General features: G+C 39.4%; 1 protein-coding gene across 1 annotated transcript in view; it reads left to right on the plus strand.

Annotated features, from left to right (window-relative positions):
* The window catches only part of Slc4a4 (solute carrier family 4 member 4), a 331,652-nt gene that overhangs the window by 273,563 nt on the left and 30,945 nt on the right, over positions 1–27,144 (plus strand). The window contains exons 17-19 of the mRNA XM_032916131.1: positions 3,456–3,647; positions 20,596–20,709; positions 22,791–22,952. Coding sequence (XP_032772022.1) covers positions 3,456–3,647; positions 20,596–20,709; positions 22,791–22,952 — 468 coding nt within the window. The remainder of the gene's footprint in view (positions 1–3,455; positions 3,648–20,595; positions 20,710–22,790; positions 22,953–27,144) is intronic.

Below are 27,144 nucleotides of genomic sequence, written 5' to 3' on the forward strand. Positions count from 1 at the left end.
ATATTCTAGACCCAATGAAGGCTTTTATTCAGTCAGTTAGCAAGACCTCTGTGATGCCCGCCATACCCTAACATGAACTCTGCTCTTTTGTTTCTTTGTATTGTTGTGTGGACAGTCCTGTTATAACGTCGTTTGGATCTGTAACATCATTTGTAGCTTTTACCCAGCCTCAGTCCAAAGTCGGTATCTGTGGCCTTTTCTTCATCCTTGTTTTTCTCACTACTCCCCCTTTTTATTTCTACAAGTAGTCGAGTTTGGGTGGGTTTATTGCCTCACCCCGCCCCCAACCCCACCAAACCGCTCTTGTGTTTGCTATCCCCAGGAAACTCATAACAACCTCACAATGCGCTTGTGTTCTAGAATATCCTTTGCTACTGTGTTTTCTTTTTAAAAGTCTGTCCTTGCTGTGGTAGCCTTTCACTCCCCCTCATTTCTCAGCCCATCATGGTTCTTTTCAGCATTCGTCCCCATCCATCCACAGCTTTTCATGGTGTCGTACCTCCCTGTGGGCACACTGGATGCTCTACACATTTTCCCTCGGCACATTTGTAATTGTGTGGAGTCATTACTCCCAAGTCAGCAGTTAGCCGCTGATGTCTCCAACCTGGACATCTCTCCTAGATTCAGAAAACTTTTGGAGGACTTTCAAACTCAAAGCACTGAACATTGAGGGTGGCATGCAGTATAACTGCTAATGCAAAGTTACAAGCTTCTTAAGAAAAAGAAGTAATGTGACAATTCTAAGATCTCTGAGAGTCTATTCCCACTTGCCCTGCTCCCAAAGACGGGAGAGAATTTGCATGAGAAATGATGATCAAAAATCATAGACCCACAAACAGATAAAAGACAGTGGCAGTGTGGTCCTGGGTCACCTGAATTAGCCCACAGGGGACAATGCAGACTTGAACTTGACGTAGCAGTGGCTGTGGAAGTATTCCTTCATGAAGTACAGTCTATCTGATGTCTTAAGGAACCTTCCCTTAGCATCAGCTTACACGAAATAACACGAAAACATACAGATGTGTTTTTCTGTGCTGTTGAAGTAAAACTGGGCGTCAGCTACATTTAGGTCTTAGGAAAGCTATAACCTTTTTAATTTTGGAAAATTACCTATTTGAAGACATATCATACCTAACGTTTTTATATGTGAGACCTTGGTTGTAGACAGGCTTGAAGGCTAGTCATCCTCAGATAACAATAACAGAGTCATTTGGCACTTTTAAAATATTGGCATTGACATTTCAAATGAGCTGATGCAAGTGAAGCTGCCTATCTCTACGTCTGTGTCTGTGCCATTTTCACCTGAGCATTAATCTTTGTGAGGATATGGATAAAAATTCTTGTTGGCGTTGTTCCGTGGTATCTTACATCCCTGGGGAAGTTCCAACTGTTGGGAAGGACTCTGCTGATGCTACACTGCTGACGTGAAATTAGGGCACAGCTTTGCTGATTTTAAAGCAAAGAAATATGTTGCCGATTATGACCTCTAAACGTGAGGTCTATTCTCCTGAAAACATCCATATGTGGAAATCTGAAAAACAACACAAGACATGATTAATCACCTTGCAGAGTTCAATAAGAGAGCAGTTATGCAGGTCAAGTGCACACAATCGGACGTAACAGGAAATATTTCAAGTGACTTCACCTTTTGAGCTCGATGAAAACCTCCTCCCTTTCTCGCCAGATTGGACCACAGATATCAAGAGAATTCCTAGCATATAAAAGAGGTCGATTTGTTTGGTGTGACATTGAACTCTTGCCTGCAAGGGGCAAGAGAAATTTACCATTCCTTACTTCTTTGCAAGATATTTGCAAACAACTTTCATTACCGTACAATGTCCTCTTAGTCTGGAACCCAAGAAAACACAAGTTATGAGGTATTTAGAAACTTTCCCAGACAAGACACCCAGTCTAATTCCACTGACATTCGTTTAGGCAGAGAGGGTTCTGGAAATATATGTCTAGGGAACAGCCATTGCTGTCATAGTATCAACAAATACTTTTTGTACAGCAAAGGCAACATACTTAAAGGATAATTAATGAACAAGGCTCAAATACAAGCAATGGCTATACAGGAGTTCTTTTACATAAGGAAATGAGTTACCAAGTAACTTCACCACAGAAAGCCATCAAGCAGAGGAGAAGCCTTCATCCTGGTACTCTTGGATACTAAGGGTGAGAAACAGCTCAAATCACTCGGGATTTCAGACTACATTCTTATATTCTAGACAAAGTTTCTTAGACTTAGAGGCCATTAGTTTCAGTTGTCCTGTAAGTAAAGTAAACTGACTGTCTTAGGAACAGATTCGAGTACAGGAATTCCAGGTAGATGTCAGTAGTTGAGAGGGCGGTCTCAAAACTGAGTAAGAGAAACAGTTCAGGACAAAGAAAACCATGAACAAGGATGTGTCTCATCTAAATTTAGCCTCAACCTGATTCATGTAGAATTATGAAATATAATTAGTACCACGGGGATGTCCCCTCTTTGAGCAGAGGCAGGTAACTTGTACCAGGCTAGTGCTAGGCAGTAGCTGTTTAGTGGCTATTGGATGACAAAAGGTGGTTTGCAAAAAAAAAGTAGCCAGCTATAGTTGGGTAGGAGCTGGGTGTGGGTGCTCGGGTCTACCCATCACACTAGCAAGAGGATCAGCTATGTATTAAATACAGAAAATAGGAGGAGTTGTCAGAAAGAAGCTCAACCTTGACAATAGGACAGCTCACATGAAACTAACCGGTGTGCTTCAGATCATGGAACACAGGACTGGAGATCTCTCATGTGACTGCCTGGGCATGAAGGCTTCATGGCCGTTCCACTCAGCAGTGCTCCAACTGCTAACCTGTAGTCAGCAAGACAAACAGCTATGGTGTATTAGGTTTGCCACTGAGAAGTCTGGAACTATGTACACTTTTGACAGTATTGTTTCTTCCATCGCCAGAGTGCACTTATTAAGCTAAGACATAACCTACTTGTGAAGTAGTGGGTTAGTTATCTTCCCATAACTTTCAGAGCATTCATAGTGCCATGAAGTGGGTGAGCGTGGGCCAAAGCATACCCAAGTAAGTACTTTCTGAACCAGAAAGGTGTTTCTGACATCTCCCATTTTGAGATTTAGGATATTAGTATATCTCAGTTGACCCACAGGAAGGCCGGCAGGAAAGAAGGACTTTGTGGTCTGTTTCTGTTGAACAATGGATGATTGTTAAGGTGGAGGAGCAAACTGTGGAACACATTGCCTCCCTTACTGTGTTCTTCACAATCGCTGGCCTCTTTATGCCCCGTTACTCTGGAAAGGCCTGGTCAGGTTACATCCTGCAGTGGTTATCTCGGATTGTGTTATGGGCGGTTCTGGTGCAGTCCGTTTGAAGCCTATCAAATATGAAAAGCTGCTTTAGAGGATGTCAATAGTCTCTAAAAGAGCAACAACAAGAGAAACCCCTCCCTGTTTTCTTTTCAGTACCACAATGCTACCTTTGACTGGGCCTACTTGTCAAAGAAAGAGTGTGTGAAATTTGGAGGAAAGCTCGTGGGAAACAACTGTGACTTCGTCCCTGACATCACACTCATGTCCTTCATCCTCTTCCTGGGCACTTACACCTCTTCTATGGCCATGAAGAAATTCAAAACCAGCCGCTATTTTCCAACCACAGTAAGTAACGAGGGTATGAATGACTTCCTTTTGATTTTACAAAATGAGTAAAAAAAAAAAGGCACCCGCAGTTCAACGTGTCCAATAGTACTCTGTACATCTAAATAATACATTCTGGTCTTTGCTCGTGCACACGCACATTTAATATAATTGTGGTCCTGCCTCCAAGAAACCTTTCAAAGATTTGCTCTCATAATTTGATCATAACTTCTGGCTCTAGTACTTGAAGGGAGAGATGAGATGTGCTCCATCTAAAAGCACATGACTGAAGAAAAGGACCCTTCCGGCCCACGGTGTGTAAGTACGTAAGCGAAAACGTTTGCTATCCACCAGGAATTTTGATGGTGTAGAATTTCTCAATCATTGACCCTCTGTGTCTTAATACTTGAATGCAGTCTATAGGTATAGACTAAAACTATGTTGTACACTAGGATTGCTGTAAGGTATGGCTGCCATTTGAGCCAAACTCGGCTTCCCAGACTCCCGAGGGCTGTAAACACCTAGAATGTGACTGGGTTACATAGGTTTCCTCTGCCATGCTAGAGTGCTTGAGTGAACTTAAATTCAAAGCTATAGCTCTTTGAGAGATGAGGGCAAACATTTAGCTATTCAATGTCATTTTTTTTAGAACTGGGAAATGAAACCAAGCTACTCTTTTTGTTTTCATGCTGTTTAAGAGGTCAATGGTCCCAGGTAATCTGCATTAAACATGATTTATATCAGTGACCTGTTGCCCTCATGAAACTGCTCCACTGTGTTTTATAGACGAGCATGTTAGTAGATAGGAGTCCCCCTTTTAATCCCAAGAAAATGAAAATTCATGTATCCACTATCACATAGGAAATTCTGGGCCTTCTGATTTCTTCTTATAAAATAGGGAATAAAGGAAAGTGCTGATAATGAGGTGTCTAAAAGTAGATAGCTCGAGGAATGAGCATTTTCCATAAAGAGAAATAAGGGAGGGGGTTCCTTAATCTATTAAAATAGACTTCATATGCTGGCATTTGACAGGCTCAGAGCCAGTCTTTGTTTAGGTACACAATGTGATAGCAGATGTACACAAACAAAAACATGCACACACACACACAAACACGCATAGGTACATGCACACAGACAAACACATATACACACAGACACACATGTACACACAGAGAGAGACTCATAGACACATACACACAGACACATACACAGACACACACACAGACACACACATATACACACACAGACACACAGACACAGACACAGACACAGACACTGACACAGACAGACACACAGAGACACACAGACACACAGGCACATACATAAACACACAGACACACACACAGACACACATGTATACACATATACACACGCAGACACTGACACACACACAGACACACAGGCACATACACAAACACACACACAGACACACACACACACACACACACACACACACATACACACACACACACACACACACACACACACACACACACACATACACACACAGACACACACACACACACACACACACACACACACACACACACACACACACACACACACACACACACACACACACAGCATTGACTGGAACCTGGCTCTGCAGGGAGTTCTTTTCCCATCTGCTTCTGTTGAAGGTTTCCTTCTTCTTCACTCCTGACAGTGAGGGGCTGTTTCTGACTGCATTTGACATTGAGGTCCCAGGACACACCCCCAGAGATGAGCTTAACCCCATTACTTCCTCAGTGGATGAGTTTAAGTGGAACGGACTGCTGGATAAAAAGTTTAAGGACAACTTCTTCTGGATTGTGGTTTTTTCCTTTGTAACCACCAGTTCACGGGATCGTAGGTTTGTTTGTTTTTGTTGCATTGTGACATATTTTACAAATCATTACGTCTTGTAAAAGTTTAATGGGTTTTGAATATAGTTGGTTGAACTGTGGAAAATTGTAAAGCTCTTAGATGTTGCAATTTGCAAAACTGGGCAAAAAGACCAACTCTGCTTTCTATTTTTTTATATAAAAATTCATCCATGGGTAACATGTCCAATGTTACTATGTTGTGGCTATTGTGGATGGTGCTATGATGTAGGGAAAGACACACAGTCTGTGGTACAATAATTTTATTTTCTTTCATTATATGTTGAATGATGGGACTGTTGTATCGTATGTCAGTTCTCTTAATCCTTTAGTGGAACCTTCTTCCATTTTCTGTAACAAGCTAAACCAAGTTACATTACTAACAATAGACTGAAAGAATTCTCTTCTCCCCAAATCTGAGCCAAACCTTGTTATCCTTTGTCTTCTTGATAATGGGATCAACCTATGTGGCTTCACAACTCCTTGTAGGTTGAAGCATTTCTCTGATCATTAGTGTCATTGAACATGTTTTCACATCTCATGGCCTAAAAGTCTTTTAAGCCTATTAAGTATGCTGTCCATTTTTAAGTGGGCTATATATGTTTTACCCTTGAGTTCTCTATATACTCTTGACATTACCCTCTTGTCAGGTGAGTCGTTGGTGAGTATATGCCCACTTTGTACTTGCCTGGTTACTCTGCCAATTGCTTCTCTTGCTGGGCAGAAACATTTTTGTTTGATTCAGTCTGGTTTGACAATTAAGCATTTTTCCTGAGATTTTTGGAGTCGACTCTTATAATAGAATTAGGTGTGATGTTAGATTTTTTTTTTTAATTTGGGAATAATCTTCATCAAGCTCAGCATAACATCTTCCATTACTTTTTCTTCTAATATTTTTATGGTTTCAGGCTCTTCTGTTAAGTTATCAATTTTAAGTTGATTTTTGCACGAGGGAGGTAATGTTCTATTTTCCTTCTTCTGCATGTGAATATCCTGTTTTCCTAACATTGAGGTCTCTTATTTTCTCTCCATCGTACACACTTGGAGTCTTTGTTGAAAATCATCCGATGGCTGATTTCTGAGATCCAGAAATCATTCTGCTCCATTAGTCTATATGCTATTCTATTACATTATAGTGTATTTAGAAGGAATCACCTGTCATTGTAGCATATTTAGAAGCCAGGTATTGTGACGACTACAATTGTGTTTTTTGCTCAAGATTACTTGACTATTTGGTATGCTATGTGCTTCCATATAAATTTTAGATTTTTTTCTATTTCTCTGAAAAATTTTCATTGGAACTTTTATAGGTATTGCATTAGATTTCCTTGGGTACTGTGGTCACTTTAACATTATTTATTTTTGTAGTTCATGAACACGGGATATCTTTTCATTTATTTGTGTTTTTATCAATTTCCTTCATTAGCTTTTTATACTTTATAGCTTTAAAAGTATATGTATATATATCATCTTGTTTACATTTATTATTCAATATTCATCACTTTGTAGCTAATATAAATAGAATCATCTTCCCTTTATGATTTTAATTTCATACATGGATACATTGTATTTAAATCATTCCCTTACCTTCCTTTTTCCTAACAACTTCCCCCTGTGTCCCCATAACAGTCCCCTCTTGAATTCATGGACTCTTCTATAATTACAGTTGTGTTTACACACATGATATACTCACATGATACCCTACAGAGTCTTGCCTATACATGTGTGTGTTTTAAACTGCCCATTTATTTTTGGACAACCTATCAGAGAGTTCACCCTTGAAGAGAACTGAGCCCCAACTCCAATAGCCACTGTCTACCTGTAGATCCTCATCTAAGGGTGGGGTCTTGTGAACTTCATTTTACTTTTGGAGAGTTTGTAATAATGTGTAGAAAAAAACAGAGGTCTTTTATATTGACTTTATATCCTTAATTTTTCTGAATTTAATCAGTTCTGGATTTTTTTTTGGTTTATTTTGATGGCATATCTTGGGTTCTCTGTCAATAAGACCACATTTTCCGTATCCTAACTTACTTTCCTACTTTGGATGCCTTTTAGTCCTGTTATGGACTGGGACTTGGAATAGCCTGTAGTCTGTGGACACAGAGGAGTCGAATAGGTCTAGAAGTCAAGGCATCACAGGAGCTCAGTATGTTGTTCCTGACCTGGTACTAGGAGGACTTCGTATGCAAGACTCTGAGGCTACTTTAGTATGGAATGGGTAAGAGACTGAGTTGTAGAGAAGTTACAGGACCTTGGGCTGCTGGACTAGACTGATTCTGCTAGTCCTTTGTACTCAACTAAAGGCTGAGGTCATGGGAGCTCCTCTGGTCCTCACCAGTGCTGGGGGGCTTATTCCCTCTTCCTCTCTCCAAGCACTGTTTCTGCCTCCAAGTTGCATTGTCTGATGTTAGAGAAGGTGACAGATATAGCATATAGTTTTCTTTCTTAACTTACCTGTGTCTTAGCTTACCTATAGTCTAGACAGATGTGCTATGTAATCACTCATCTGGCTTTCTCGGGCCTGGAAAAACTATTTCTAAGATATAGCATTGTTCAATCTGATGTTTGTGTGAGAGGAAGAACATTAGGAAGTCCTGTTCCACCATAGCTTACCTCACAGTCCAGTAGTGATCGTCTTAACTTTCCATGTGAACATAACTTTTATCTTGTAACAGTAACTCCAGAATCCAGACTTTAAAATAAAAATCTATCATACAAGCCTAATTTGTGATAAGGTAAATTTTTGCTATTGACAAATGCTACTAAGAAAATAGAAAAGTAATAACACCCTAGTTATGATGTCTATGGAGATGGTTTTTAACTGTTCTGTTGTCTTCACTTACATGTATCTTATAAGTAAATGTAAATAATAATACAAACATAATATTGCACATTTGTAAATGAATACTACCACTGTCTATCTCTCATGTGTTGAAATGTACTTTGTTCAGCCTGTCATATAGGTTGGTGGCCATGGTGCAAAGAAACAGACAAGTGTGTAGATTCCTGAGCTTGCACAATACCAAATAAAACTTACATGCTTAACATGAGATAATTGTTTCATTCCTGTATGATTGCATGACTTGTTAGCTAATTCCATGAAGTGTTTGAAAATGATTGATAATTTTTATTTTGTCCTTTATATCAACCTTACACTAGGTACGCGTTATTGCTGACTTGTGGAAATCACTCAGACAGCAGTAAATGCTGTATTTCGTGAGAAGAGAATAGAGATAGGGATCCAGGTAGATACTCACACCAGCACTACCATGAACTAACAGTGTACCCTCTGATGCCCAGCTGCAGACTTCCCAACCTCACCTACAAGGGGAGAGCTCAGCTAGACGACAATTAATGTCGCTTTAAGTGCAAATAGTTTTGTATTTTTTTTTTTTCTTTTTTTTTTTCAGAGCTGGGGACCGAACCCAGGGCCTTGCGCTTGCTAGGCAAGCGCCCTACCACTGAGCTAAATCCCCAACCCCAGTTTTGTATTTTTTAATGAAGCTTTGAGGCTTCATCTCCTAAGCGGATATAAACTCTCTGTGTTCTACACGTCCTTAGAGTGACAATCAATTCTTAAAACTTCCCAAAATTGATGATTATCTTGCTGTTCAGGCCAGGACTTCTTTCACAGAGGCCGAATCTCTCCTTTGGATGACTCACATGTAGTATATAGATAATTGGGAACATGGTTTACTTTCTTTCCACAATTGATTTCATTTTCTCCCTGTGTGGGTTATCTCAGCCGGTTAAACAAAACAAAACAAGAGAACCTATCCACCATGGTCAAAATCTTGCAATGATACTTGGTGTCGGGGCTCTAGTCTGAAGCAAATAATGAACTCCAATTAGGATCATTTGAAATGATCATTTAGGATGGTTTGAGGGAAGGCGTTGTTCACAAAGCTGAGTTTGGAGAAAACACAGATGTTATGGTAGCCTACAGCTAGTAAGAATGAAATTGCTACTATCCTGCGCCCAGAGGATGTGGAAAGGGGTGATGAATTGATCTTAGAATAAAGGAAAAGAGAAAGATCCTGAGAAATGATGTGAATGTAGCCTCGAGGAGTCAGTCTGTCAGATCATCTTAGGAGGAACCAACTAGCAAAATCAATACACCGATCTGTCTCTCTATATCTATCTATCTATCTATCTATCTATCTATCTATCTATCTATCTATCTATCTATCTATCCTATCTATCATCCATCTATCTATCTATCTATCTATCTATCTATCTATCTATCTATCTATCTATCTATCTATCTATCTATCTACCTATCTATCTATCTATCTATCTATCTATCATGTATCTATCTATCATCTATCTATCTATCATGTATCTATCTATCTATCTATCTATCTATCTATCTATCTATCTATCTATCTATCTATCTATCTATCTATCTATCTATCTATCTATCTATCTATCTATCTATCTATCTATCCTATCTATCTATCTATCTATCTATCTATCCCTCCTATCTCCTTTCCTACCCTCTTCCACCCCTTTTCTCTTCCCTCCACTCTTTGTATTTCTCTCTCTCTCTTCCTATTACTGTCTACACTCAGATGGAATCCAGAACCCAAACGCACTCATTGGTGCAGAGTGGACCAGTGTGGCAAACTAAGATGCCCATTCCATGCTACGTACCAAGCTTTGCATTTCCATATAGAACTTATCATAGGTTGCTTAGTTGTTCTACCCTTTCTCTTTAAACCGACACTTAGTGTAAGCTTCAGTGTAGTCTCCATTGCCTTTGATTAGACTAGGGTCAGTGACTCACTCCCCTTCAAGGATCTCCTGGGCCCAATAGCAAGCAATCCCTCCGTATAAGCGCTTTGAATGAAGCAGATTAACTTTGCTAGCCTGATTACATAATTGCTATGTCAGGCCTGCTAGAGCCCCAACACTTGATGGAATATGGCTACAGTGCCAGAATTCCACTGGCGCCTGGTGTTCCCCATTCTTTTCGGAGGAGCACATCAGTCCTCTATCCTGTACTATGACTGGTCTATTAGATCAGCCTCAAAGTCAGAATCTTTTAGCGTCAAACTTCTAGGAGGAACATCAGAGCATAATGTGTGATTGTCTGTGGCAGATGGCTCAAGGCATTCACATGAACGTTCTTCAGAAGTTCCACACCAGCAAATGATTGCCAGCATGGAACAATGCTGCTATTGCTGCATACTTGGAACAAAAGAAAAGTGGAGCTTAAAGATACTGCAGGACTGGATCACAACAGGAGGAGTTAGAAAGCCATAAAATTCTTGGCAAAGCCATTGGTCCTTTGATATGGCTGTATAACACGTGCCAGGCTCATATGTGCAATGGGTACAAGTTTGCCTTCTTCCAAGGATCGCTCATAAATAGGAGTTTCCAATCTAAACCTAGAGTACTCATAGTCTAATATTACATATACATTCCAGTTATACGAACAATAATTTGTATAATTATTCCAGAAAATATCAATAGCTATATTCCTTTCCACATTATGTTCAGATGGTGTAAACTATTCATTGATACTACTATTATATATCTTATTAATTACAATATCCATCCCATGTGGACAATGATTCTAATGTGTTCTTCACATTAGACTAGATGAGGAACACCAGGATGACTACGTCAAGAACCAGACACATAGTAGGCACTTAATATATTTAACTTATTGTTAAATGAGTTGTATTTTTGTTCTCTCAAATAAGGTTGACTTTTGTTTTGTCATTATTTCCATTCATACTAAAGATCTGCAGAGGGACCCCATATTAGAGCTCTTTTACAGCCTACTGTGACAGTAGATCTTACGGAACTGGCATTAGGATTTAAAACAAAGTGTAGCATTCCAGAATTTAAATGAAAACATAATGGGTATTTTAGCTATGTAATACATTTTATTTTTATGCTCATAAACTGCAGGAAAATCTTAGGTTCCTCAGGTAGTTAAGTTTCTCAAATCATGATTCTTGTCTGACAGCTTGGCGATCACTGATCTATTGAAATGGGTTGTGTTTAGAGTTAAGAGGTATGCATTTTGTAAGCAGTTCTTTCTAAGAGGTGGGCGACATTACACTTCTATTTTCCTTTCCCATAGAATATTCTTGTTGAAAGTTACGAACTGTCAAACTAAAACAACTAACATTAAAAGTGAATAAGAAATAGTAGGTGACTGTTTTGTGTTGCGTTCTGATGTTGGTAAAACTGAGTGACATTTGTACCGTTCAAAATATCAGGCCATATCCCATCATAGAAGTTCATTAAAAATATGTTTTTTCTGTCACTGAACATAAGAGATTTTTCCTAGTTCTTGTTGATGTTTTATACCTAGGAAAGTCATTTTGAATGTCAAATTTGCCTTTGTCTAACTTCTTTTTCATATTTATTTCACAAAAAATGACAGAGACATTTAGTTATAAATACAATCCGATTTGTTATATATTTTTACACTTACTACAAATATGTCAGCTCTTAGATAGAGATAGATGACAAAAAAATTTCAGTTAACTTGAATTGAGCCCCAATTAAAATTAAGTTCAGAGTTATGGTTGGTCACAGTATTGGGAGAGGGCTTCACATATGGAGACAGAGGCAAGCTATAGATAGAAGAAGTCATGCCCTCTGACCATACGATCTTCCTGGTTTAAAGCATGTTGAGCTAACGCGTCCATCATAGGAGAGTCAACAGCCTTCAGATCAGTGCAGGAAACCAAGAGTTTCTTATCTCTAGGTTGTCAAATTAGCAATTAGTCATGCAAATCTAAATTCTTACATTTTAATATACATTCTTAAATTAATTTTCTTTATCGGACCTGAACCCCTTTATTACCATGGTTTGAGTTATATCCAAGAAGACATTAGAAAAGTGTTGGGCTGTAGGATATTACTGGATTTTAACATTCAGTTAAAGTTCTCCCAAGTGAGTCTAATCTTGCCTCTACGTTTCTGAAAAGCTATGGTCTTCATGATGCTTGTGAGTCTCTGGAACAAGAACCCAGTAGCCCCATCGCCTTTTCCCTTCTACATCCCCTGCCCACAGCATCTGCTCCACTCCCAGGAGTTACACAGTCAGCTTGAGGTTTCCTCTTGTACCATAGACATGGGATGTTGGAAGGCATTCCCACCACGGCTTTTCAGGGAAGTGAAAAGTAAACATTTTTCTCGTGACACATCCCCTAAGTCTTGACTCCTTTGGTTACCTTTCTTCATGTCAGCCTAAGATTTTTTTTGTTTTCCCTATCAAGGACAGAGATTGGATTATAATTTTTCCCATGTAGTCTGATTATTTGTCTTGGGCTTGTTTGGTTCCTTGTTCTACTACCCAGTTTTGAGGCAGGATGGGAGCCGTGCTCTGCTACTGGTTACTATAGCCTCGGTCTCCTCCTGGACCACTTCACTCAGCCTGCCGAGGAAGGTTCTACCGGCAGGTGTTAGCCCCACCCTGAAAAATTATCCCGCCTACTTCCTATTTCCCCCAAATCTCCCCGACTCGAAGTTTATAGAATTAGAACTGTACAGTTTGAACCGGGCTCTTTTTATTGGATTTGTAATATACTGTGCATCATTGGATCAAAGCACAGTGAATTAAGATCACTACTATAAGTAATGTTGATGCTTTAAAAGGAAAAAAAGCAGCAAGCTTTACAGTATTGACTCCTAGGGAGGTCAAATTTCAAAACAACCATGCCGTTCCGTGCCTGTGACTGCCAAAAGCCACGTATTTGTCTAGTGGACTTTTTTTTTTCTTCTGGAATAAATGCCTTTTTATACACTATTGTTTAGAACTTGCAGGCACCAGTCTCATTAGAGGACTTGACATCATAGATTAATATTTACTGAGAGCCCACAGGGTGCCTGCTGCTGCTGTACTTGTCTTTCCCTAGCAGCTCCATCCATTGAAAACCACTCCGCAGGCTCCCAGCACCCATCCTAGCCCCAGTTAATTTAAGAGCAGCTGCAGTCCTTGCAAAGTGAAAACTGAATGTCCTCTGGGGCTTCCTAGGAACCAAATTTATTTTTTTTCCCTGTAAATTAACTAGTTCTCGCTGTTGGTATCTCCATGATTATGACTGCCTCAATAATTAATATGGTATCATCCTTCATATAAAGTGCATTTATAATAGATTTATAAGGTTGTTTTTTGCTCAAGAATAGAAGAACAGCCTATGATTATTGGAATTGTCTTTCTCATCCACTTAATTTCTTCTTTACTTTGGTAGTTTAAATATTTAATATGTTTGCAGCATGCAAGAATAATTGAGATATTTTCTAATTTATTTTACAGAGGATACAAAATATTTTTCAATTTCTTTTGACTATTAAGAGTAGCAAAAAATGTAAGAACTAGTCATAGTACCCAAAGATCATTCTAGTCTTATTTTAGACATGTTTCTCTTCTGTAAGTTACAGTAGTACACGTAGTGAATCCATGTACCTGAAAGGCAATTTTTCAAAATATCAGAGTGTTGCTCTCTGTAAGTTATCTTCCTTTATTTTATCAGATTGGGATAATTTATATCCATAAGATGTTGAAGGTTAGCCTGAAGATACTTAGTAATGGATTTGGATGGATCGTTGTTAAGTGCACATCCAAACTAAGACTGATCAAGGGTACACCCAAACTAAGACTGGTCAAGAGATCCACAGGTTGGGCATAAGATCCTGTAAAAAAAAAAAAATCACAGTGTTCTCATGAAAGCATTTAACCCTCTAGGGTTAATTGTCATGGATAGTCATTGCTAGAGAATTGCAAAAATATGAATTTCTAGGATTATTTTTATTTTATTAATATGTTGACTTACATAAATATTGTTTTGAAAGAGAAAACAATGAAAGAAAAGAATATGCTTTTCTTTTTCTAAATGTGTTTAGAAATGTGAGAAGGGCTCAAAGAATCTCTTACTGTCTTCAAATCAGACGGTGCCTATGCACAGGCCCTAGACTGTTATCTAGTTGACTTGACGTCTTTAGATGCACTCTGATTCTCGAGTCAGTTTTCCCAGTTATTTTTAGTAAGTCCTGAGTACCCTGCTAGCATAGCATCCCATCTACCTTCCCATATTAGAAGATTTGATATTAAATACAGACTTGATCTGGGAAAGGCAATGTCCCTGACAAGAATCTTAAGAGTAGATCGTGCATCTTAGAATGAATTACCTAACCATAAACACCCCTAAGACTGATTTCTGCAGCTCTTGACATATATATCATATGACTTAAGAGGAAGGAGGAGAAATACAAGTTAATATGTGGCAGAGAATGCTGTGAGTCTGCCTAAGAGTTTCAGTGAGGTTTAGCATCATTAATAGGACTGCTTCTTATCCTCTATAAATTTTCAGAACTATAATTTTCTGGCACTTGTTAGAATTTGTCTTTTCAGCAACTTTTGAGCCCATGTGATCATAATGCCACATTTAACAAGATGTCCCCTGCCCAAAAATCCTCCCAGAATCAATATATGTGCACTCACATACATATTACTCTGATACATGTATGTGTGTATACATACACATATATAATGCATATAGGTGTGTGTGCACATTCACAGTACTTATTTGTCTTATCTAATTAACATAAACATGGTAGCTTAGAACAATAAAAATTTGGATCTCAGAGGCAGCTCTGTAGGTTCAAATTAAAATAGTGGAGGTAAGAAGTGTGAAATTGGTCTCAGTTGAGGACTGTAAATCCTCAGTGAGAAGAACTGTGTCTCTCTGGAGGCTCTAGGGGACAGTGCATTTCCTGGCTTTAATCTAAGCATTGTCTGCACTCATAGGTGCTTGGACTCCATTCAACTTTGAGGCCAGTAAGGGCTGCTTAGACTTTCTTACACCTTAACACGTTGACTCACGTTATAGCCTAGGTTGGCCTGGAACTTGCTCTTTATCCAGACTTGCTCCAAATTCATGGCAATTCATGACAGAGGCACCTGAGACAGGCATGGTAAGCAGAGGAACCATGGAAGACACTAAAACAGTAAGCCAATAAAGTAGTATGGTCCTATACATATTTTCAAGATAATTCTTAACTTGCTAAGTGCAGGATATTGTCGGTGGGTTGGCAAGCTATTTCTTTTATCCTTAACAATAGGGCTAATTAAGCTAAAATGGAAAACAAAGGTGAAAGAGGGGGCCTGGGCAGCAGTGGTCAGGCAGGCTGGGCTGCCGAAGATGAGCCCGAGTACATAATTTTTTGACATAATTTTGAGATACCTCTAAGAAGGACTTCCAAGTAGAAGCATCCAATAGATAGATGGTTCTGGAATTTAGAGGTGTGATCAGTTCCCAAAGAGAGAAAATCGTTATGGCAAAGACCCTTAATAGAAGCAAGAACATGAAGAGGTGGGAAGAGTTGAGAAAAATCCAGCCGACAAGTCTGGCTGTGCCCAGTAGAGTAGCCTTGGGACGTCTACTAGACTCAGTTTCCAAATTGTCTCCCAAGTGTCCTAGTGCTCCTAGATCAAAACAGGACAACTTGGGGAATATCACCTTGGTTGTCTGAGCTGTTTCCCATGCAAGCACTCTGCTCTTAGAAGGAGGCTCCGAATCACTTAGAACTCTGTTTGCTTTCTGTCCGTGTAATGCTGGCTTTATACTGTTGAATGAGATACTTCAGAGAATATATATTAATGTCATTTTTAAAGGGCAATGCATTTATATAAAAACTGTGTGAACAACAAGAATCAGAAGGGAATAAGAAAGGCAGTAGTTTGCTGAGTCACAGAAAAGGACAGTTTTAGGGGTTTGGCTAGTTCATATTCTTTTGAATATCATCAATGACAGCAAGTTGTTTCCCCTTTGAGTCTGGATTTAGCTTTTTTACATTAGCCAGAGTCATTTGTATGTTAGGTAGAGTGGAACTGGCAATCGATATTACACTCTGGATGGTAATTTGGCATCATGTCCCCAAAGCCTTAAATTTTTATATACACATCAACAGGCCAGTTCTGCTCAGAGTAATTTATTCCAAGTAAATAGCCCCAAGTGCTTGCAAATATTACTTTATGAAATTTTTTTTTCATTGTCTAGAAAAGTTGGGAACCATCTAAATCTAGGATATTAGGAAAAAATGATCTTTGTATATCGATTCAGCATAATACTTTGACATCATTAAGGTTGCTGTTACAGAAAATATCAAAGGAAATAAGAAAATCTGAAAGGGGCATACAAAGCAGAATGTGAACAGAGCACGGAACGGAAGGTCATGCCTCTAATTCTAGCATTTGTGAGGCTGACAAGGGAAGATCTTATCTTTGAGGCCAACCTGGAACCTTAAAGTGAGATCTTATTTCAAAACATCAACAAAAAGAAGAAGAGGAAGAAGGAGGAGGAGGAGGAGGAGGAGGAGGAGAGGAGGAGGAGGAGGAGGAGGAGAAGAAGAAGAAGAAGAAGAAGAAGAAGAAGAAGAAGAAGAAGAAGAAGAAGAAGAAGAAAAGCATTAAAATATCAAAGGTTATATATCCACATAGCTGTGAATAGCACTTTATACAACAAAAGTATATATTTCAGATATTATAGTTTATTACTATGGAGAGGAATTGAGAAATACTTGTTATATTTTTTCTAAATATTCTACAAGAACCGCATATCACATATTAAAGTGGGAAAATAAAAAAATAAATCTAAATAAGAAAGAATCATGGATTTTCAGACAAATGCATGATGGTTAATATGTGTAACCCAGCAAATATCCATCTGTTTAGTCATAAAATTATAAAAAGGATTTTAAGATTATTTGAAAAATGACAACATCATTGAAATAATAAAATAACTCCCAATAGAACAGGTGGAAGACAATACTGATTTGGATATGAAATTGGATTTGGAAGATTTTTTTAAGGGAAGAGGCATATTTTAAATCGAGTTATTTAGCTAGGTGTGATGGTTCATGTCTTTAATTCTAGCACTTAGAAGTCAGAGGAAGGTGGATATCCTGAGTCTGAAGCCACCCTGGTGTATGTAGTGAGTTTAAGGAGAGGCAGGGCTATGTGGAAAGACTGTCTTTGAAAAAAAAGGAAGGAAGGAAGAAGAAAATGAGGTGTGATTTCCATAGCAAAGTAATAAAAATTTCATAGTTCAACAAGTTTTAGAAAATATTGAATATCTCCTATTTGAAATATACTTGAAATTTGCTAAAGACAAATCATCTTATTTTTCAAATAGAAAGACACTGAATGGTTTCCAAGCACTTTAGAGGGGATGTTTTTCTCATGGTAGTTTCCATCTCAGGCCTTGATCTTTCTCTCAGAGAGTACAGGCCCACATAGTGCATATCGGTCACTTTTACTGGACCTTAGTGGGGGAGGAGTTTGTTTGGTCATGGTTCAGGCATATGGTCCCTCACTACTGGGAAGGCATGGTTGCTGTGCCGTCTATGTCTCTTGCTGCAGGACCATGAGGTTTCGCCTTTCCAAATGGCAACTAACCAGAATCAGGACAAAGGTACCGTTCCGATGAGCCACCTCAGAGTTCTACTCCCTCTCAGACAGGCCTCAGGTCTTCCCAGACAGTATTATCATCTGGAAAACAGGTGAAAAGCACATCCACCTGAGGGGAATGTTTCTAATTTACAGCATAACAAGGACCAAGTTAGGAGCTTCACAAGTAAACTCAATGCTGACCTCCAGTTCACCATGTTGGACTGGCAGGGTAGTCAACTTACAATAGACCCAAGATATGGTCTCTTCTCTATGAGGTGCCATAGTGACTGCAATGCAGAGGGAGTCACAGCTGGGCAGATAGATCTGGGGAACTTGGACCATGGGATTGAATTAGCATCCTTCTCTATTACAGAAAAGAGAATAAACGGTATTTTAAAATAACCGTTCCCATTCTTTGAATGAGTTATAGGCCATTTGAGTTGTTTGGTTAGATTTTTGAGTGTGAGGATTGGGGACATAATAAATTTTAGTAAGAACTACAAGACGTGAGTGAACTCTGGTTGTAGAGGGATTTGTGGCCCTCCCAGAACAGCGAGGGTTGTGACACCCTAACAACAGTGAAACTGCCTCCTAGGGCCACCCTTTGCCAGGCTATTCCGGACCATTTGTCAATGCTACTCGCATAAAACTTGAGAAGTAAGTTTCATCCAGAACTGAGGTCCTGGGAAGCATTAATTCTCAGTATTTGTAATCAAAATAGTCTCTGCATAGTAGTTCCATAGGATTGCTGGGCTTTGATTTTTTTTTTTTTTTGTTGTTTGTGTGTTTCTTAGAATTAAGATCCACCTCAAAGACTTCTTTGAAGTAGATACTCTAATTATTTGAGTGCTTTTTGCAGTCAAGAGGCCTGCTGGAACACAAAATAACGATAGTAATTTATCCAGATATTAGGTTGAGTACTTCCATGGTTAATCGTATTTAATTCTGATAAAGAAAACCAACGTGAAGTTGCAGGTAGTATTCTCCCTCTCTTTTGCAGATGAAGCAAGGGAAGCTAATAAAGGCTTTGCATTCATACTGTAAATAATGACAGTGAAAGTACAGTCCACGTCATCCACCTATATCAACTACGACCATAATTGTTATCCTATGTTTCCTTTATTTGCTTCCTGTCATCTGTTTGCTTGTGACATCATTGCATGTAACTGAAGTGAACTCTTCAGAGAGCAGATCTCCTCTTCCATGGCATGTACTAGACTAGAGCCAACAGAGTCTGGCCCTTTGTAAGGCAAAGAATTCCCAGCCAGAAGCATTTTTGATCCTGGTAGTGTAGTTCCTGACACCCGGTGAAGTCTAAGAATGAGTCCCTGGGCTCCTTAGAGCATGCTGCAGCATCATGCAATGTCCACTCCTTGCTTTAGCTCCTACTGAACGCATGGAGATAGTTTCACTTCCAGGAGCCTATCTATCTTAAACCACTTACTTCCTTAGTCCACCTTTGTCATCCAGCAGCATCAGGAAACTGACCATTCTCCTTTGAGAGAGAGACTGATGCTAGAATCAAATTAGGAACTGAATAGCTCTTAATGAGCAATCCAGTGACACACTACTGTACTCCCGACCAATAGCTGAGGTGTCTACTCTACTCAAGCTATTGGGCCCTCAGTAGTATCTCTAGTAATGATGGAGGATCCCTAATATATCCCCAAACTCCTGTGCTCCCCTTCTAATAGCCATTCTGCATCTATTCATGAGAAAGCATAGGGTTTAATGCTCAGACCTTGTCCTGACCAGAGAAGGCACTTACGGTATTGGATGCCCAAATAATGTTGATCACACTTTAGCAATGAAAAGATTTCTCACATAAAGTAATGTTCCAATTCTAGCGGAATAAGGGGGTGTTTTCTTAGAATTCTGTACAGCCTTCAGTTTGTATCTACCATACCTGGACTTTACTGCAGATCTTGATACTGACATTGCTCAATGGCCTGGAACTTGGAATCTTCTGATAGATTTGTATCATCCTCAGGCTACTTAATGGGATTCCCATTTGTGACTCCTCGAATAAGAATGGTCCCCATAGGTTCATATTTCCTAATGCTTGGTCACCAGGAAATAGAACTGTTTGAAAAGATTATAAGGATGAAGAGGTGTGGCCTTATTGGAGGTGTGGCCTTGTTGGAGGAGGTGTGGCCTATTGGAGGAAGTGTGTCACTGGGGATGAGCTTTGAGGTTTCAAAAGCCCACTCCAGGTCCAGCCTCTTTCTCGCTGCCTACAAATCAGGATGTAGAACTCACAGCTCCTTCTCCATCACCATGTCTGCCTTTGTATCACTAAGATAATAATGGATCAACCTCTGAAACAATAAGTAAGCCCCCAGTTCAATGCTTTCTTTTTACAATAGTTGCCTTGACTGTGGTATTTCTTAACAGCAATAGGACAGTGACTAAGACACTGTTGTTTTATTTATTACTTGCAATGCTGCTTTCCAGACAAACTGAGTTCTATTTCAATGTGTCATGTGTGCTTAGATTCTATTCTTATTCAAATATCTTTCGTGCTGCACATAGGAAAAATAATGTATACTGTGTTTAGTGATCTCTCCTACATCCAGAGGATAATTTGTTGATAAATTCTTAGTAAATATGAAATTCTTTTGCACTTCAAACATAGGCACCAGGGTGTATGATACTAACTAGTCCTTTGTTTCCTTTTTATTTTTTTCAGGCAAGAAAACTGATCAGCGATTTTGCCATCATCCTGTCCATTCTCATATTCTGTGTAATAGATGCCCTCGTCGGTGTGGATACTCCGAAGCTAATTGTGCCAAGTGAGTTCAAGGTGAGCGAGTGCCTCTTTTGCTTGTTGCTCAAACTCTGTGCCTCTATCTTTTCCTTTAATGTGGTTGCTGTGAATTCAGTCAGTTTTGTGTAATTACCCATTTTCCCCTCAAAGCAATCCCCTGTGAGGCTCATTTACAGATAGTCTAATTTCTTCACTAAAATTAAATGCCACAGTTAGGATCAAATTCAGGATGTGGGTTTTATTGACTTTCATTTTCAGATAGCATATAGTATTGATGAACTCTGCCTTGTATATTTCAGAATATTTCAGACACTCTTACAGACCTAATTGGCCTGATTCATGCAGCAGTTCTGAGAAGTGCACACAGAGCTAGTATTGTTTGTTTTATAATCTACTAGTGCTCACAAAAATTAGGCAAAAGGTCCATTATTTCTTAACTAGTGGTGGCAGGCAGTGAAGTTAGAATTCAAGCCTTCAAGCTCCACTTAGTGGTCCTTCCCTCCTACCAAATTACCTACCAGGAACACTTATAATATGAAGCTTAATTGTTCAAAGAGAACAAAGGAATTCTGTATTTTCTGGACTTAATGTGTATATAGGCATAAGGTATAAAACTTATGTGACATGCATTCATAATTATATACTTAATGAAGCTTTATAATTGCAAAACTTTAACCTATTTTCTAGAAAAATCCTTACTCTGTTCTCTACACTATTGAGATAATAATGTCAAGGCTATTAAGCTGACTGCAGTGTCATATAACTATGAGAGGGGATATGCATGGTACACACACATGCACATACGTGACAGTAAAGAATATCTCTGGCATAATATCATATTCATCAGTAAAGGTAAATTCTAGTTGATTCCATTACTAATCCATTTAAATCACCGCTTTTTTCTAAGTGTTTGCTTGGGGGCAGTTTCCATCCTGGGGGATGGGAGTTGAAATGCTTTAATGAGTAAGATTAGGTGTCAAGCTCACAATGTGTGATACAGGAAACATGAGGATGAGTTTTCTTTCCTTGGTGGAATTTTGAGCAAATTGAGAGGGAACATGCATCCAGGGTTTGTGGCTTATGCCTACCAGCCCAGAACTCAGGAGACTGAGGCAGGAGGATTTCTACAAGTTCAAGGCTAGTCTGGGTTACATAGGGAATTGGAGGCCAGCCTAAGCTATAGAATAAGACCCTATCTCCTGGGCTTGAGAGATGGCTCAGTGGTTAAGAGCACTGGCTATTCTTCCAGAGGTCCTGAGTTCAAATCCCATCAACCATATGGTAGGTCACAACCATCTGTAATGGAATCTGATGCCCTCCTCTGGTGTGACTGAAAACAGCTATAGTGTACTTATATATAATAAACAAATAAATCTTAAAAAACAAGACCCTATCTCCTAAAAAGAAAAAAGAAAAAACACAAGAAAGCAAAACAACAAAAAAGAAGACCAAACTCATAAATAATATATTTATGTCTATTTGCTTTTTTTAAGATAAGAAATAGCATAGAATGCTCTCTTTCTGTAACAGACATGTTTGATCCCCTGACAGTCAGAGAATAAGAATTTATCTGATTTTCTGACACAGTTCTGGGCATTTAATGACTTCTGGATAATTTCCCTGTGTGAAGTAAGAGATCTGAGTACTCGGTTCAGGTATAACATGTAAAATAGTTTTTTATGTGTCATGAAGTCATTTATTTGGCAGGAGTAGAAACAACTATTATTAACTATGAAAAATCAAACAAATCTGTGGTGGCTTCTTAAATTTTTTCTACCTCTTCTCAAAATATTACATTTGAGATTTATTTCTGTCTCTTAATGTTAAGTTTTTCCTTTTCTATCTGATACCTTATCTCAAATAATTTCATGTATTTAAAAGATCACTCCCTGTTGTTTTCAATAACCCATATTTTGCATCTTTTTTTCCCTTTTCCTTTTTTTAGCAACTATCTCAAAAATAACGTCTTTTGGGATGGCTTTTGTTAAATAGTCTTTTTCTCCAGACTACAATTGTTTCTACTTTTTAAAAAACGTTACCTCTCCAAAAATGAAAAGTTTTAAACCATGTAGCATATAGTAACACTGTTCTGAAAAAGTTTATTTCTTTGCTTTAAGCCAACAAGCCCTCACCGGGGTTGGTTTGTCCCACCCTTTGGAGGAAACCCCTGGTGGGTGTGCCTTGCTGCTGCTATCCCGGCTTTGCTAGTCACCATCCTGATTTTCATGGACCAGCAAATCACGGCCGTAATTGTGAACAGGAAAGAACATAAGCTCAAGGTAGGTGCCCATGAACACGCTTGTCCTTACCTCGTGCAGTCTTCTTTATTCTTGATAGCGCCTATTAATTCAAAAGCAAGTGAGCCTTACTGAGTTACACTCTAATGCAAAGTCATCCATGTGTCCCATAAGGTCCTCAGGGTAACATCTCAGGATGCACTCTCTTAAATGTGAGGAAACACTTTCACCTTGCGTTTGTATCCAGAAATGGGTGTAGCGGTCTTCCTACTCTGGATTTGAATGTGACAACCATCCTTCATGAAGACATGATGACCCAAGATTTAATGAAAGCACCTATTCTCTGTTAAATAGGCTCTGATTTTTTCCTTTTTAGATAGTTTTAAAGGGCTGGGAAGTGGGTAGCGAGGTGATGATGGAGTGTTTACATCACAAGCTCCTGATTCCACTCCTGCTACACAAAAGTGGATTGCATCTGTTTACAAGGTTAATGTGACACTTGCATGTGTACAGCATATAATGGCTGGCTCAGGTCAGAGTCATGGCCATTTCCACATCTCTAATCCCATCAGTTCTTAGAGCCCGGAATGAGTAAAGATTTATTATTAAAGACTACTCACCTGGGCTGGAGAGATGGCTCAGTGGTTAAGAGCACTGACTGCTCTTCCAGAGATTCTGAGTTCAATTCCCAGCAACCACATGGTGGCTCACAACCATCTGTAATGGGATCTGATGCCCTCTTCTGGTGTGTCTGAAGACAGCCTCAGTGTACTTATATAATAAATAAATATTTTTTTAAAAAACTTGTTTAAAAAAAAAGACTATTCACCATTTGCAAGATGGTATATTTGTAAGCATCGCCCCACCTCCCATTTCCTTAAAATATTTGTCTCAGGAGAGTACATATCATAAAGTATGGAGAAATGGCTTTATTTTTATATTTTAGGTTTTGGAAACATTGGTTTAGTGCCATTGTCATGAACCCAAAGAAAATGGTTTACTGGTGGGGGGTATCTTTCAAGAGACTGCCTATATGGTTAGTACATTATATACATTTTCTTCTTGTCTAGTGATATTTTAAGTTTAAGTCATAAATGACTTAAAAATGCCATGTAGGGGCTAAGCAGTGAATAATAACAATAAAGGAGCTAAGACTTTATGGCCACTCACCATGTATCAGGTCGTTTAATAAGCACTTTATATCACATATCAACTCTTATCTTTTCATGATCACCATATAAGAGAAGCACGGAAATCTATTGAGATAACGCCTAGAACCAGGAAAGTGCAATGCCCAAAAAGTATTCAGCAAAGGCCTGGCTGAAGGAAGAGTACAGGGAAAGTCACACATTTAACTGTAGAGAAATACCAGGCAGATGGGAACGAGAGACGATAAACCATCCCAGTAGAACTGTGGGGCAGGGCGAGGAAGAAGTAAATCTCATAACTCCTAAAACTAGGAAAAGAAGAAAACCAAAGCTTTCATTGAAGTGATGGTTCAGTTTTGAAGGTTCTTGGAAAAAGACGGCAGTCATGACCTGTGCACGGTACGTGGCTCGTTCCTGAAGTTGCTGGGAAGGTAGGGTAAGGTATGGAGGGTGTTGAGAGCCTCTGCCTAGTTGTTCACTTCGTTGGCACAGAGGGTGGTCAGGAGGAAAACGTCCTGGACAGTTGATGAAATCCTATGGGGTAGGGGGGACACTGGATGCAGTGATTTTCCAGCAGATTCAGTGATGCGGGGAGATAGAATGAGGACAGGCTTATATTTCAGTAGATGAGAAGTTATGGAAGCCTGAGATTTATTGTGGAAGCAGGGACAGCTGATCCCTGGGGAGTGTTAGCAAGCCAATTTACCCTTGCTGGGTAAGTTTAGGCAAGCATTAGGCTCTGTCTCAAAAAAAACAAGGGGGGCACAATCACACATGAGGTTGCTCGCTCCGGCTTTCATGAGCATCCTTACACACGTAAGGTGTACAATACATTCACACACCACATTAAAAACAGAACCAGGAGGAGCGTATGATCCATCCATTTCTCTCTCTGTCCATTCATCCCTCAACAAATAATACATACATATATACCTGTGAGGGAGGAATGGGGTGGGACAAAGAATAGAAGCACAGCCACTTTAATCTCTGTTTTTAGCTTGGGCTTTTCCACGCCACATAGGTAATGTGAATTCCACTCACAAAGCCAATTACAGGGTTGTGCTTAAGAACGTCCTCCGGGATTCTTTTTCATCTGGCATTGTACTCATTGGCAAGACTAAGAGAGACGAGGCTCCCCGTTGGCTCTGTTCAGTATTAGGAAGAGTTTGAGTGTTGGTCTAGTTTACGGAAAGGCTAAACATAGATTTTTGACTAATGCATTTTTTAATCTGAAAATACTGAATTTCAATCTGTTGCTGGCAAAGATTTGCTGTGTACTCTTGGAGGCAAGTTTCTATTTTATTAATGCTCCTCAAATTTTCTTACTGATAATTTCCAAATTCAGAATTAAATATATTTAGGGTTGATAAAATAGAAAAGCATTTTCTTTCCCCTGTGCCTTGCAGGAAACATTAGAAAATTGAGAGAGTTAGTCTTCGCCCTGAACATGAGAGATGGGTGTGCAAAAAGTGAGCTCCTGTCCACTTTCAACTCGTTTATTTGAAACTATTCCTTTTCATAATGATGGTAGCATGCCAGTCATTTGTCACAAATATAATCCTACCAACAGGCATTTCTTCATGCATCAAAGACTCTCCAAATTGTTTTGTTCTCATTTTGCTAAGGAGAGCTGTGTCATATATAAGTGCATGATTCGAAATGCTATGTGCTTGATTCAAAAGTGATTGATTCAAAAGGGAGATGGAGATACCACAGTGTTGAAAGCAGCATGCTTGGGGTGGCTTTTGCCCTGGCAAAGTGTCAAGTGGCTCTGGCTGTCTGCTCTGCTGGGCTGGATACCTTTCCATCTTGCCGAATAACCCCACAATGGTATAGCAGCACCGAGACTCCTGGCTTGATGGGGCCATCTTTGTTAGCTATGTCCTTCATCCTACCTGCACAGTACTCAAAAGCAAAGCAGGTTCGTCAAGGTCAAGTACTTCTCCAAGGTCATTTCCTGAGTCACTGTCAGCAGCCTGAGCAGAGCCAGCTTCAGACCGCAAAGCCAGAGGTGTTCCTTCCAAAGCAGTGACTTCAAGAGTCAAGTGTAGGAGGCAGACATCATTCAGGACAGATACATACAGATAGCAGACAGTCCTCGCGACCATTTCCCTACGACATACCTTGGGATGAAACGTTGAATTTAAATATATTTTCACTGTTTATTTTTCACTGAAAAAAAATAACTCGTGATCTCCACCTTGCTCTGTACTTTTCATTTCTGCCTCTATTATCATAATCTTGGATCTAGTGCTTTTATCTCAAGCTAGATTTTTGTAATAGTTTAGCCAGTCAAGCAAAATAACCAGCTCCCCTCGTTTCACTTCAACTGCGTACACTTTTGTTTTTAAGGCGTCCTTCTTCTACCTCCGTCCTATGTCTGAAGCGCCTTGGCCATCTAAACATTTGCAGCCTAACAGTCTGTTTCTCCCACCTTGACATTTCAAGAACCCTGTGAAGGAACCCAACCAGGATTTAAAACACTTGGTCTCGAAGTGCCAGGAAGTGCTCTGCTTAAATGGCCTTTAGGTTTCTTGCTTCTCACAGTTCTGCTGGGGCTGGGGCTGGGAAGATCCACTCCTCCTCAGTAGTTGCTGTTCACCAAAAGACTTTAAGTGTTTCTAAATATAACACCCCCGTGTCACCTGCGTTCACCCCTAATGTAATTTTTATTGCCCTTGCTTTGGTTTTTTTTTTTTTCCTAGTGATTTATCTTATTCTGTGCTACTGGTCACATGATAGCTCCTACCATGCTTTGCGTAATGACTTCACCCCTATTTCTCAGCCAAAATGTTTCTAAAGTAAGCCCCACGGTTTATTCTTCTTTCCAGATTTTATGTGGCCTACCCCAATTCCATGGTAGCCCCGATAAATATGTAACTGAAATGCTTCACTATGTGGGGCACATAGCTCTTGGGTTTATGATACTGTGCGAGAGATGATTGCTGAAGAATGTGCTAACCTGTCCCCACTCCCCCACCCATGGCTGCTTACGGGGATTAAAGCCATATTTAGATGAGACTCACTCAAACGCTCCATCCTCAGTGAGTTTAGTATCTTTTCTAAACTCATGTGAATTTCTGTTT

This window comes from Rattus rattus, chromosome 11 (genome assembly GCF_011064425.1).
Source record: "Rattus rattus isolate New Zealand chromosome 11, Rrattus_CSIRO_v1, whole genome shotgun sequence".
NCBI classification, from domain to species: Eukaryota; Metazoa; Chordata; class Mammalia; order Rodentia; family Muridae; genus Rattus; species Rattus rattus.